The 15,628-nt window shown below is 37.0% G+C and overlaps 1 protein-coding gene across 4 annotated transcripts in view; it reads right to left on the bottom strand.

Moving 5' to 3' along the window:
• LOC121101654 (oxidation resistance protein 1-like) overlaps window positions 1-15,628 on the bottom strand; it is a 485,929-nt gene that overhangs the window by 151,844 nt on the left and 318,457 nt on the right. For all 4 annotated transcript variants that reach the window (XM_040625572.1, XM_040625573.1, XM_040625576.1 and 1 more), the window contains one exon: window positions 5,135-5,299. In XM_040625572.1, the coding sequence (XP_040481506.1) occupies window positions 5,135-5,157 (23 nt within the window). In that variant the 5' untranslated portion in view covers window positions 5,158-5,299. The remainder of the gene's footprint in view (window positions 1-5,134; window positions 5,300-15,628) is intronic.

Raw genomic sequence — 15,628 nt, 5'->3', positions numbered from 1 at the left:
TAGACTAACCGCGGAGTGTGGGACCTGACATGGGGCTCGATCCCACCACCCTGAGATCATGACCTGAGTCTAAACCAAGAGTTGGCAACTCAACAGACTGAGCCACCCAGGTGCCCCACCCTGGATGTACCTTTTAGAGCACTTAGTACATTACGTCAGTTATTTGATTACTTAGTCTTCTTGGCTAAGAGATGAGCTCCTATGGGAGGAGTCATTACTTCCCATTAGGACTGCATCCCTGTAGTGAGCCTAGGGCACAGTACATTACAGATTCTCAATATTTGACTGGCTACCTGGCCTCTTTCATTCATCCAGTGTCTTCTTTCTCCCATACCTGGCTTTAGTTCAGTTACCTTCACCTCTGTCAGGTGCCACAGTCTTTAAGATGCTGTGAACAAAAGCTGAAATGTGCACAGGTGTCACAACGAAAAACAATTTGGGGTCAAAAAGACAACATTTGGCAAAATCAGTTAAGCCACCACTAGGATCTCTCTGTGAATACTGGTTAACATATGTGCAGTAACACTAATATAACAGGATGCAGTAGGGCCAGGGAGAGTAGAAAGTACTTGATTTAGTAGTGGAGGGTCTCCATGAGATGGGCAATGGAAGAGTCATTTTAGTTTAATTATAGCAAAGTGCGGATACCTCTCTGTTGTGCTTCCTCTGTACCGTGATGAAAAACTGACAACGCCTAGCCTGTCACATGACAAGTGGAACTAAGATTTATATTTTGTCATTCAGGTAGCTCACCTTATATAATTTTGAAGGTTCACCTAAGTTTCTGATAGCAGCAACCTCTTCACGTCCTCTAGGAAATTAGGGCGCTGGTCCACTACCGCCACTCTACCCTCAATACTGTTCTAATGCCTGATAGTGTTCCCGGGTCCAGATATTTACTTCCTTCCAGGAGAGGCCCCAGGATATATATATTTGAGGAAATTAAGGGAAACATTATGGCTGGAAATGGGAACTCGGGCACTCACCTTGAAGCCACACGCACATAGCAAGGGTATCGCTTTACGAGATAGTATTTGTTTATACGGATAGTTTAGTGGTTATGGTTACCAACCGGCTGCCTGCATCCATTTCCTAACTCTGCTTCTTAGTGGCTGTGCCATATTGGGCAACTTTCTGCTAAACTTTGTGCCTGAATTCTCCACTTGTGGAAATGGAAATAGCAACACTACATCACTAATAAGGTGGTGTGAGGAGTATGTGGGTGAATATCCACAAAGTGTCTAAAAAAACTGTCTGGTACAAGGTAAATGCCATGTAAATGTTCGCTCTTGATAATATTTACTTAGCTTTCATGTCATAAAAATTGAAGGTTTTGAAACAAATGTTTTGAAACATTACATACATGCACATATATATTATATATACATACATTATATATGTTACATATAATCTTATAAAAATATTCAAAAACAGACAGGTTGAAGATGATTATCAGGAAAGAAGCACTAGAAGTCCTTTCAAATACTCCTTGGTATCACACCATTTCCTTCTTTGTGCTTTAAAGTCAGACTCTTTTCAACTCTCTCTGCTTTCTCATGTCTCCTGTTAATTACCTCTGCAACCACAGCAATTCTTTCCCTCAGATCATAGCCTGGAATCTGTCACCTGTTCATAGATGTCTGCAATTGATTTTGTACATCCCTTTGTCTCTATCTCAACCAAAGTCAATTCAATCATTGCCTCCCTCTGGTTATTTACTGAACAGGAAGATTCCTGAAACATCTGTTGTATGTTACCATGTGATTCTTAAAATCAATTCCTACCACTCTCCTTACCTGACTGGCACTGTGTACTTTCCTAGAAATTTGGACATTTCCTAGATTGTATTTCTTTTGGAGATTCTGTATGAAATGGCCAAATTATTTTATACTGTTTTTCAAATGTCATACCCACAACTACTAGAGCAACGAAGTTTTTTTTTTTTAATATGTATTAAAAAAAATAATTTTCTTATACTAGGTATGAAAATCTGGGAGGATTGCTTGGATAGTTGTTAATACTCATGTTGTTAACATGAATGTGTATTTTCTAAAATCTTCGGTTGCATGCAGGGATCACAATTAGGCACCCCCATTCCATTAAGCCTCAGAGCTAACTTTTAAAATGAACACATGGATATGGTTAGATATGTACAATGTCATAGCAAGCGGACCAAACTGTTCACAGATTCAAGTGGGTTTTGACTATAAACTCTACTAACATTAATGAGATACCCAAACAGAGGGGAGTCTGGCAGAAGTGGAGCTCTAAAGAATCACAGAGATAGACTGACAGTGTTACTCTAATTCCCAAACATGAAGAAGCTGCCCTGAGAAATAGATGGGAGTGTCTGGCAGATACATCCTTAGAGACAGACCTATCACACCAGGTGTACCCTATCGCTATCTGGATTCCCTTGAACACTAGAAGCATATAACTCTCCCTGAGATAATTATGTGATCATCAGCCAAACCTCTGACTTAGATTCCCATGTAGTTTTTCACAATAGCTACAAAATGCACTGGTCAGGCCAAATCAAGCATACCATGCAGTTAAAAATTACATATCTTATTTTAAATTAAGTATCTATCAAAACAGTTTCTTTTCCAATGTCTGTCAATATTTTCATGTCTTAGTTTCTGAATTTTAAAACAGAGAGCCAGACTCTGGACTCTAACAATTTCACTAAATTAATGTAATTAGTGCCAAACTCCACACTGTTGTATAATGTTGGGTAACACTGGTAAAAGAAATTAAGAGCTCTCTGTATGGAAATTTAACATCGAACATTAGTTGTAGACAGAATTAAGGGTACAATTGGATGGAAATATCCAAGAATTATTTCTGTAAAATTTGTACCTTTGAGATGGAAAGAATTCTAACAAATTTCGGATATGTGAATTCCGTAAGATATCCCACAATCAAAAAGTTTTTTAGAATGAAAATATTAATTTGCCATTGAATTACCTATTTTGCATTTTTTCACTCATTTGCACAGCATAAATGTATAGAATAGCTACTAAATTCTAAGAGCTGTGCTAGACAACTGGGCTGGAACCACAACATAAAATCTCTTCTTTTTGTGGAGTTCACTGTGTTTTGAATGGCCCTAACATCACATTGAAGGGATGGCCTTTGACCAAAACATTACATCACATCAAGCCAGCTGTTAGCTGAGGTACGTACCAAGGGCAGGTTCAAATGGTTGCCCTGTCCTGATTCTGGGAACCAGACCACACCACACCCTGTCTTGAGATATGACAATCATACCTGTGTTTTAATTTCCTCCACCCTCTCCTGATTCTTATTTGTCTCTTCCCCCCATTCTCCTCCTCCTTCTCCTTGTTCTCCTCCCTGTCCCCACCTTCATCTTTTTCTTTCTTCTTTGGCATGCACCCTGTTTTTGAAGGCTCATCTCCAAAACATGCATTTGCCATGTTTCTTTAAATAAATTTCTTTAAATAAATCCATCCTTAATATCTTCCAGGGGTTTGGGGGCACCTGGGTGGCTCAGTTGGTAAAGCATCTGTCTCTGGCTCAGGTCATGATCTCGGGGTCCTGGGATCGAGCCCTGCATTGGGCTCCCTGTCCAGTAGGAAGTCTGCTTCTCCCTCTCCTTCTCCTCTCCCCCCCACCCCTGGTTGTTCTCTCTCTCTCTCTCAAATAAATAAATATTTCTTAAAAAATATCTTCCAGGGGTTTGCAGGAGTTCACACATTCTACAGAATTTTTTTCTTATTGTAATGGTGATTTTATTTTAATAATATAAAATGTTTTACAGTAATAATTCATAACTTACTTTTTTCATTTATTTTTACAGAATATATTTTAGCTTCTTTAATTCTTTTTTTTTTTTTTTTTTTTTTTTTTAAACTTTTTTATTTTTTTTTTTTTTTTTTTTTTTTTTTTTTCAAACTGAGATCCTTAGCACCCAGTAGGAATCCAGTTCTAGGGAGTCCATAAAAACTGGGTCCTTTGGAAACACTACTCTAAATCTGAATAAATAATTCTACCCATTGCCCTAAAGAAATTGCTTACTTAACTAAAAATAAACAGAGCTAAGTGGCAGAAACCAGTCTTTCATGCTATCTATATTTCCAGTACAAACCAAGACAAGGATGAGATGGGCTCCTATGAAAATGGGCGAGATTACCAGGTCTTTCTAATATTCACATATTGAATATTGTGAACTTGTATCATATCACTTATTCAGCTCTTCATATTTATAAAAAAAATCCCAGGTCCTAAAACGTGGCTTCCAATTCATCCCCACTAGTATTGCTCTTCGATGCCATAGAAAAGTTGTTGATTATATGCCAAAGAAATCTTCATACGTCTTATTTTATTTTATTTTATTTTATTTTATTTTATTTTATTTTATTTTTAAAGATTTTATTTATTTATTTGACAGAGATAGAGACAGCCAGCGAGAGAGGGAACACAAGCAGGGGGAGTGGGAGAGGAAGAAGCAGGCTCATAGCGGAGGAGCCTGATGTGGGGCTCGATCCCATAACGCTGGGATCACGCCCTGAGCCGAAGGCAGACGCTTAACCGCTGTGCCACCCAGGCGCCCTCATACGCCTTATTTTAAATTACAAACAGCATTTAAACATGAACTGGAAGTTAAACATTATTCGGAATGCCAGCTATTTAAAGATATGAATCTATAATGGAATTTTCTCTTCCATATTAGAGTTCTATTCAGTTTAGTTTGGGTAGATCTGTTAATAGGAAGTCTGAAGAAAAGTACTGACGAGAAAATACCTATCCAATCCTTAGAGCATCCCTTACAGCCTGTTATTCCTGTAGCTGGGATTATAACAGTAGCTAGGACCACTGAATGAGTGTTTAATTCCTACTTATCTCTCCACTAGGATGTCTGGAAAGAAAGGCATGGAGGTCACTGGGATTCATAAAAGGCTCGGACCCTTCCCAGAGTCCCAATACCACAGTGCTGAAAGTGTTAAAGTTTTAATTCTAGGTAGCTTTCCTTACCTTAACCCAGGACACCAATCTCTGGAAACCAGACTTCTGAAGTACTTTCTCTGCTCCAGCTCTGACAGTAGAACGTACTCACACAATATTCTTGAGGATATGCATGCATTGGGATTAGGTTAGAAGGTAATCCACTTACCATGATAAATTAGATACAGACATTGCAGCAATTTACGGAGGAGTCTTGTGGAGCAGTCTTCTCTAGATTTCAGAACAGGGAATGAGTGGGTCGAGTAGACAAGACTACTGGGAACTGGAATTTTAGCTTTGCTGCTGGAATGATGCACTTACAGTTTGAAGTAACCTATAAAGAAAAGAAATAAAATGGTATCTGTAGAACCCAGTCTCTGTGACTTTTCAAAAACGTATTTCATCCAGATCAATAGTTTTGTCATGGCATAAGACACACAAAAAATACATTTTTCTTAAAATATAAGACATGTTATAAGCCACAGATAAAATTAAATCAACCCTATATGACAAGCTGAATGCTTTACCATTAAACGAAGTTTAAAGATTAATACAATGTTCATTCCCTGAAGTAGAGAATGCAGGGAAAGAACAGAATGTGTTTTTAGATGCACCAATTTTTTTCTCCATATGGTCAATCAGTTATGCTCTCTAAATTAGTTTTATACACTTGTGCTAAAAGGATCAAAACAAAGATCCTAATTGGCCATCGCATACATTTAAAAAAAAAAAAAAAGCTTCTTGGCACAAGTTATTATCATGTCCAAAGCTGTCACAAAAAAAGTCATTCACTACTACTTCTGAGCAAATGAGCATTTATATTGAGTAACATGCAGGAGGCAAGCCAGTATGTATTTACCTAATCTTTCCACATGCTTTTTATGAGCATCTACTCTGCACTATGTCCTAGGATCTTGAACCATAATTTTCGTAGGGCACAATTAATTCTGTGGCACTGTATCAGGGACTTCAGTTCAGGTCATTAACCCAGTACTGTTCAATTAAACAACATTTATTGAGGCTATACTATGTGCACATACACTATCCCAGGTACAGTTCAGGGATAAGGATAAATGACAAATAAGACATGTTTCTGCCTTCAAAGAATGTTTTATGTAAAAAAAGGATGATTATAATAAAATGGAGTAAGTGTTCTAATAAAGGTTTACACGGAGTATACAGAAGCAAAAAGACTGAGCAAAGCCCAGTCTTAGGGATTTGGAAGGATTTCTAAAGAAGATATGCATCAAACTACTAACATTAGGTTTGGCTGCAAGTAAAAAAAAAAAAAAATCCAAACTCAGAGTGGCTTAGAAAAGACAGTTTATTTCTCTCTCCTATAAACAAATCTTGAGTCTTAAGAAGTCCAAGGCAGATACAGCAATTCTATAAACACGAGAAATGGAGGCTTCCTTCTTGTCATTCTAACATTCTCGACACGTGGTTCCCCCTATGTGTTCCAAGTGGCCACTGAGCTCCAGAGAGTGTCTGTGTTCCATTCAGCAAGAAGAGGAAGGAAAGAAGGATGCTTTCTGAAATTTACACATGACATTTCTGCTTGCACTTCACTGGACAGAGCTTAGTCACTTGGCCGCTCTTATTCTATTGGAGACTGGGAAATGCAGCCATTATTCTAGGCAGCCACAAATCAAGGTGCCTGCTAGAAACTGGGGATAAAAGTGGGTATTGGGAGAAAACTAGCATTGTCTGCCATTATGTTTGTGACTCGGTGGCCTCAACCACAATATCTTATGATTCTGTACCTACTGCAAAGTAACAAACATGGGGCAGAGGTGAGGTGCAATCAGTGCATGGTTTGTTGGTAATTTTACATATTTGATATACAATGTTAAACATCAAACTTCTTCAGTTTTCTTAAATCATTCATAGAATCAACAAAATATTTTGTGTGCCCTATTATGTACTAGACTCTAACTATGAAAGACACAAGACTAATAAAATATGGTCTTTGCACATAAAGAATTCACTATCTAACATAGATGCCATCATGTAAAAAAATGAAACAAAATAAAATGCACTCTGAAAATTGCTGAGTATATACAAGGACATATGAGCAACTATAGGGGAAAAGAGAAAGAACCATAATCCTAATGGATTCTAATTTTAATAGACCCTGTATGCCAGTTGAGAATGCAGCTATAAGATCTATATCCTAAATGGTCTTCTTACATTCCCAAAGAGGTTTTTTCAAGTCCATCCTGCCCTTGGTTAATTGTTAAACCATATGGACTTCCATCTATTAAGGACAGAGGAACTCCCAATTCACCTCCCAAAATTGGTAACTTCAAACTCTCTCAAAATCTGTATTACCTGATTCTTACCAAAGGTTCAGTTACAAAAAAAAGAAATTAAAAAGTGTGTACTATTGTCTGACATAATTCTTTCTAGTCTTTTTTTTAAATTTTTTTATTATGTTATGTTAGTCACCATACAGTACATCATTAGTTTTTGATGTAGTGTTCCATGATTCATTGTTTGCGTGTAACACCCAGTGCTCCATGCAATACATGCCCTCCTTAATACCCATCACCGGCCTATCCCAATCCCCCACCCCCTCCCCTCTGAAGCCCTCAGTTTGTTTCCCAGAGTCCATAGTCTGTCGTGGTTCATTCCCCCTTCTGTTTACCCCCCCTTCATTCTTTCCTTTCATTCTTCCTCTTTCTAAATCTTAATTCTTAATTCGATCTTTAGAGAGCTATGTATCTGGATGCCATTATTTTAATACGTAACCAAATTACTTTTACTGAATTATACTTCAGGGTTTCGCCAACAGTTTGCATGGAGGGATGTCATTAAAGATAATAATAAATAAACGAGCAAAATCCAGACCTGTGAAATCAGTTATAAGGTTTAGTGGGATATTTACCAACACAAAAATGTTGCCCTTATGAGCACTCAAAGCAAAAATGTGCCAGGTTTCAACACTAAGAAAACTACTATACTCAATTTTTGAGTTGCTTTAATCCTATGGGGACATTATGCTTCTTTCTTTGCTTTAACTTATGGGAAGCTCTGCAACAAATTTGTCACATTTCTTTAAGAATATTCAGGCTTCAAAGTCTGCATTTTTTTTTAAAGACTTTATTTATTTATTTGACAGACAGAGAGAGACAGCCAGTGAGAGGGTACACAAGCAGGGGGAGTGGGAGAGGAAGAAGTAGGCTCCCAGCAGAGGAGCCCGATGTGTTAAGGTCTGCATTTTTACCCTAACTTTTTTTTTCCTCCTCTGGCAACTTTAATTTTTAACCTGTTTTTGATAAACACCCATACATATACAAACATATGCACGTATATACATACATGTATGCAAACACATAGAAAACCCTTCCTAAGTCTTTCTTAGAGTGAGAAAGAGTATAATTAAAGGCAACAATTCCAGATTTACCTGCTTCTGCAGAATGTAAGAATAACGTGAAGAAATTTGATCTCAGGATCTTTGATCAAACCAAATGAAACTGTTGTTTTTGTAGGTCAAAATGGCCAAATATTACAATGTATATGGTACAACTTAATATAACTGAAGGGTTGACAAAGACAGCCTCTTACTGTCACCTTCAACCTGACTCAACTTCAGACAGGCTTCCTCCTGACTCTGGACCCCTGACCTCTCTTTTCTGAGAGTGTTTACTATAGAAAGCTTGCAATTGTAAATTCTTCCTCTGCCCCTTTGAGATAAGCATCTATCAGTTTCTTGCCAGTTGTACAACCCAGTAATGCCTTTCTCAACGACTGGGAGCCATCCATTGGAAATGCAACCACCAAAGAATATTGTGCTCTACCTCCCAGTCTTGATGGGAGGATAGGTGCCTAACTTCTGTAGGCATCAATGAGCAAACACAGATGGCCTGATCGCATTGAGCAACTTCTTCCTAACGTCTTCCAGTTACTTTTCAACTAGCTCACTCTAGCACTTAAAACCCTCCCGTCTTCTGTTTCAGCAGAATTGAGATCAGTCACTGTCCCCTATTCCAAAAGTCTTGAATTAAGTTTTCCTTCCCTGTTGAACTCTACCTGGTTTAGTTTTTCCTTGGGAAGGTTTTTGTTTTTTTGTTTTTTGTTTTTATTCCTTAAAGTTCAGGAAATTTTCCTAAGATGCTGGCAATGTTGTTAAAAATTACAGACGTAGTGAAAAGAAGGGCCACACACACCCCAATGTTCATAGCAGCGATGTCCACAATAGCCAAACTGTGGAAGGAGCCAAGATGCCCTTCAACAGACGAATTGATAAAGAAGATGTGGTCCATGTATACAATGGAATATTACTCAGCCATCAGAAAGAATGATTACCCAGCATTTGCATCAACATGGATGGGAGTGGAGGAGATTATGCTAAGTGAAATAAGTTAATCAGAGAAAGATAATTATCATATGGTTTCACTCATTTCTGGAACATAAGGAATAGCAGGGAGATCATTAGGAGAAGGAAGGGAAAAATGAAGGGGGCAGTAAACAGAGGGGGAAATGAACCACGACAGACTATGGACTCTGGGGAAACAAGCTGAGGGTTTTGGAGGGGCTGGGGGTGGGGGATGGGCTAGCCCGGTGAAGGGTATTAAGGAGGGCACAAATTGCATGGAGCACTGGGTGTTATATGCAAATAATGAATCATGGAACACTGCATCAAAAGCTAATGATGTACTGTATGGTGACTAACATATCATAATTTTAAAAAAATTTTAAAAATACAGTCTTTTCTCAACACCCTTTACCTATAATAACTACCAACTTGGATTTTGATAACTTTATATTAAATGTGTATTTATAAAATAAAATAAATATTAGAAAATTGCATTTCTTTCAGATTTTACACCTAGCTGTTTATAAGAATAAAATATACGAACACAAAAAAATGCACAGTGGCCATTCATAATAATTACAATAATCACTCTGGCATTCATTTTGGTATTCTATCATCTTTTATTTTTACAACTACCTAATTTATTTCTTCAAGGATACATACCCACAAGGCAGTCAATAAAGTTTACTAAATTTTGTAACACAAAAGAGACTATGATGTGATGTTTTCAAAGGCCTTGGTGGTAGACTTGTTATTCCCTTTAAATGGCATTAAATGATTCATTGCTTATCAATGAAACTTTTCCAAAAAAAAAAAAAAAAAACAGCTTTAGGATCTTCAGGACAGGTTAAATTTTCTGTACATTTTGATGATTCATGATCTCTCGCTCTCTCTCTCTTTTTTTTTTTAAGATTTATTCATTTATTTGAGAGAGAGAGAGCATGAGGGGGAGGGGAAGAGGGAGAGAGAAACTCAAGCAGACTCTGTTCTGAGCATAGAGCCTGACACGGGGCTCCATCCCAGGACCCTGAGATCATGACCTGAGCCAAAACCAAGAGTCAAATGCTTAACCAACTGAACCACCCAGGGGCCCCCATGATTCACAATCTTTATGCAAATCCCAACATCATTCTCCACACTTAAATATGAATTTATAGCTCTCAGGCAAAATTCTAACATTACTAACAGCCTCCACGTGTCTCACTGTCACATAGAGAATGTATTTTCACATTAGGGAAAACTTTTTAAAATATATGGATTGATTTGACTTTGTTTGAATGCCCAGGCATGATAGTAAGTTACAAGCAGAGGGACAACTATTCTCTTGAGGTCACTCTTAGCATAATGTTAAGGAAAATAGTATGTGAATTTAATACAAGATCCCTCATTTGACATATGCATTAAAAAAGTGAATAACCTGGGGGGCGCCTGGGTGGCACAGCGGTTAAGCGTCTGCCTTCGGCTCAGGGCGTGATCCCGGCATTCTGGGATCAAGCCCCACGTCAGGCTCCCTGCTGTGAGCCTGCTTCTTCCTCTCCCACTCCCCCTGCTTGTGTTCCCTCTCTCGCTGGCTGTCTCTATCTCTGTCAAATAAATAAATAAAATCTTAAAAAAAAAAAAAAGTGAATAACCTGGAGCACCTGGGTGGCTCAGTTGGTTAAGTGTCTGACCCTTGATCTCAACTCAGATCTTGATCTCAGGGTTTGAGTTCAAGCTCTGCGCTGGGCTCCATGCTGGGCATGGAGTCTACTAAAAAAAGAAAGAAAGAAAGGAAAAAAGGAGGAAAGAAAGAAAGAAAGAAAGAAAGAAAGAAAGAAAGAAAGAAAGAAAGGAAGAAAGAAAGAAAGAAAAGTTAAAAAAAAAACGTAAATAACCCTTGAGCACAAAAATGGATTATTGAGATTATATATTTACCAAAATAATTCTTTTAATCATTTTATTCATGAATAAATTTGGGGCTTCAAACTGAGGTGAAAGGAATACCACATTCTAATATGTTCATTTTATTGTAATCACCTTGCCATTTAGTTATATAACATGAAAGAACTTCTGTAAAGTTATTTTACTTAAGTAAAAAAAGAATTTTCATAACCTAGTCCCATGAATACATAAATGATTTTGTATCTTTAAGATGTTAAAATTCCATTAGTATAAGTTTAAATAACCTGCCATATGAAAAATGTATGTTTTGATATACTCCATACCTAAGACAGTAAATCTATAAAAAATTACTTGGAAGAAGAATGAAAATTATTAAAGGTTCTGACCATAAGCGCCATTGAGTGTCCATAAGTGAAGTGCCCTTGCTTTGCCTAGAAAAAAGAGAGCTTAGAGCCCAAAGATGATACTAAATATTACAGAATAATTTCAAACTGGATAAGACCAATGGTCCATTGGATTTTGTTTAATTCCACTAAGGGCATTATAAGAGATAATGGGCAGAGAGTGAAGAATAAAATGCATTAAGTAGAGAAAAAACTTTTTATGCTAAAGATTCAAAATAAATGTTAGAAAATGAATAATCAAGGAAATACTAGAACATCTTGAGTTTTACAGAGTGGTTTCCTCATTATTATCAGATCAAAGACCTCTTCCTTGCTTTCTGGTTTCCCTATGAACTAATACCAGTATTTACCAACCTAGTTTCCCTACTCTGGTTGAACTTCCTTGCTCAAATGCTCATTCCTGTGCCTTGATTATACTACAAGGTTCTGATTCTTCTCTGTGGCCTGACTTTTTCTTTCTTCTCTAATTGCAAGTATCCAAATTCTTCAAGCATCAGTACAAGCCCCACAGACTTTATGAATTCTTGCCTCATAGTTTCAGGTTTTTCTGATCTGCCCTCTTTCTAAACTAACTTATATTTGATTTAGTACTTAAAATATATTGAGCATAAAAATGTGTACATAATTTTTCCTGTATACTACGTTTACTTGCTTCAATAACCTGTAAGTTTAAAAGGTCAAAAATTGTTTTTTATGCCCAAATTCCAAAGCATCTAGATAAGTACCAAGTACTCTCCAGCTGTTAATGAACTGGTGGACAAAAAATGTGGTATTTTAGCAGCAATATGACTTGAAGAAATGAAAAATAATGGTTTGAACATGAACTTTTTTCTTATAGTCTCATATTTGTGTTATGAATTTCAGGATCTTTCATGACCTCCAGAGATTTAGGAGAATATAAGTCAATCATTGGGGAAAGATATTTTTTTTTCTTGTGAAAATTCTAGTTACATATATGGACAAATCCTTAAAATAAACAAGAAAACCAAACTAAAAGTTTGCCTTTTCCCCTTATCTTATAGATGTTTCTCTAGAGATAAGATTTTTAAAAAGAAGAGGGTTCTGCCCTGAATTTTTATAATTTATATTATCTTGTTAATTTAATAAATAATAATAAATGTATGCATACAGAGCAAAATCAAAAGGACATACAATGAAGATAAACAGTTCTCCCTTTTCTGTCCTCTGTCCCAGTCATCTACTCAGATCCCCTTCACAACTGTTGTTACTCCCAGTATCTTTATCCTCATAGAGATATTCTCTGGATTTCTATCTATACCAAACTATCCCTAGCTATCTACTCATCTCCCCAACTATCCATCTAGTTAGTTTTCACAAAATGGTAGCCTATTATACACACTTTCTTTGGCACCTTGTATTTTCACATACATGTGTAATCATAAGGCTACATACAGTATTTCCCTATGGATCCACACATAGAGATGCCTCATTACTGTTAAGAGTTGTAAATCATTTCATTGAATGGATTTACCCTAATTTATTAGCCCATCTCATACTAAAGGAGATTTAGTTTGCTTCTGATATTTGCAACTACATGCAAGGCTACAATGTATACCCTTATATATGATACAATGTAAATGCGTGTCTGTGGGTAAATACCTGGAAGTAAAGTTTCTGGGTCAAATCTATGCATATTTTTAATTTTAAAGAAACTGGTAGATTACCTTTCATAGGTGTACCAATTTACATTCCTACCAGCAATGTATAAGCTTAATTGTTCTGGCATTACTGCTTTTTAGAGTACCAATAAGCCAGGCAAATTTTATAAATACACTTCCTGAAATGTATTCAATATTCTAAGCCAGAAATATTATTCCACTCATCCAATTAAGCACTAAGCTTGGTTATTCTACCTCTGTGATATCTTTAGAATATGTCCACTTTTCTCCATTCGTACCACTGTTGTCCACTATCTACTCATGCCTGCATAATAACAATAACCTTATTAAGTAGCCCCACTTTATTCAGTTCTCATCTAAAACATTGTTTTGTAGCACACTACAGCCTGAGGGCTCCTTGGGGGATGCAGTCATTTTCTAGGGAACAGCAGAACAGAGAGGCAGGGATGGTGATGTCAGGAAAACCTGGGTGTGATTTCCAGCTATGCTTCTTGCTAACTTCTGGCCTCAAGAAAATTAAGTATATTCCCTTGCTTCTTTATTTTTTAAAATAGAAATGTTAATAGTACTTACAAAGGAAAGTCACAATGAAAAGTAAAAAAAAAAAAATGCATGAAAAGACTTAATATTGCCTGGCACATATGAGGAGTTCAAAAAATGATAATGCCAGGGCCCTGGGTGGCTCAGTTGGTTAAGTGTCTGCCTTCAGCTCAGGTCATGATCCCAGGGTCCTGAGATCGAGTCCCATATCAGGCTCCCTGCTCAGCGGGAGTCTGCTTCTCCCTCTCCCTCTGCCTGCCACTTCCCCTGCTTGTGCGCGCGCGTGCTCTCTCTCTCTCTCAAATACATAAATAAAATCTTTAAAATAAATGATACTGCCATGATGATGACAATAATGAGGAAGATGGAGATTGTGATGACAATAAATTTGCCCCGGTATCCATTAACTGCTCTTTGCCCTCACATTAAAGTGCCAATTCCTTGAGACAGTTTATAAGACTTGAGATGATTTAACACCTGCTTCCCTTCCCCACCTTCCTCTCTCACTGATGCCCCACTTCCCCCCCACCCCACAAGTTACTGTTTCAGCTGAACAGACTTTTCCGAATTTTCCTGAATCCACCTGTGTCTCTTTAGCTTATAGGCCATTCACATGTTAGTCCCACTACATGTTATACACATATCCCTTTCCCCCTCTGCTGGGCTAACTTCCAAACCATTACAACTCAACACAGACAGCATTTTGTCCAAACTTTCCTAATCCTTGGTAGGTGCAGCCCCCTATGCTCTCTCATAACACCTTGCTCCGAATGCAATGAAGATGTTTAAAAACAGTTTAATTCTTTAACGCAGGTCTGTATTTCCTTCTAGGTTGCAAGTTCCTTGAAGACAGACAGGAAATCTCAATATAATCTAGCAAACCCAAGGCCTATCCTAACATCTGGGACAAAGAAAGTACTCAATAAACATTTGCAGGAAAAAAAAAAGAATAAATATCTGAAATCAAGAAATGTAAAATTCTACAGATTGCTGAACTAAAAGCCATATCCCTTTTCCTTCTAAATTATAAAAATATTATTTCTATATTTTTATCATATTTATGGGTTCCAAACTTCTAAATGTTGTTACTTTTTAGTAATAATTTTTAAAATATTCTTTGAAACTTGGATATGAAATAAAGACTATTAATTATGGCAACTTGGTAGAAATATTCCATTTTTCAAATGTTTTGCTACTCAGTTTTGTCCAGAATATAATTTAGTAGTAAAATACGTAAACTAACATCTTTGTTTAGATATGCAAAATGGGGTCAAACAATCTTGATATTCTAGCTACGTCAGCAATCATGACACAGACTTTCTAACAGGATCTAGACATGTGTTTCTCTAGAACAATTGATTGGTTAAGGTCAGCATGGATGCAGACCAAATAGCGCAAGTTCCTCCCAAGTTGTTTTTGCACACCACTGATGCTTAGCCTGAAAATATAGTCTTTGCAGAGGGTGGAGAAATCCCACATATTAAAACTTCAGATCCGCACAGATGGTAACCCTGGAGACAAGCTAATGCAAAGCATTCTGTGTCCTTTTACTGCACAGCAGCTGTCATTTTACTTATATTAAAGGCATTTCATGGGAGGGATTAGTATTCAATTGAGCATGTCAGTAATTGGTCTAAAAGCATTTATCACAGAGACATGGCTATATTTATGATTACCTTAGTACCCACTTCAGAAATATCCCCTATGTTCAACTTACAGAAAGTATTTAGCATAGCCAGAGAAATAAAGGGTTATGGGCCTTACAGTAATTCTTAAATAAATTATCACACTAAATAAAGATCACCTTAGAGCAGTTTGGGATTATTTTCTTCAGAATAATTGATTATACCAGACACTGTTATAATTCTCTGAGAATAAAA

This window comes from Ursus maritimus, unplaced genomic scaffold (genome assembly GCF_017311325.1).
Source record: "Ursus maritimus isolate PB19 unplaced genomic scaffold, ASM1731132v1 scaffold_9, whole genome shotgun sequence".
NCBI classification, from domain to species: domain Eukaryota; kingdom Metazoa; phylum Chordata; class Mammalia; order Carnivora; family Ursidae; genus Ursus; species Ursus maritimus.
This window is presented reverse-complemented; position numbering and strand designations above follow the sequence as displayed.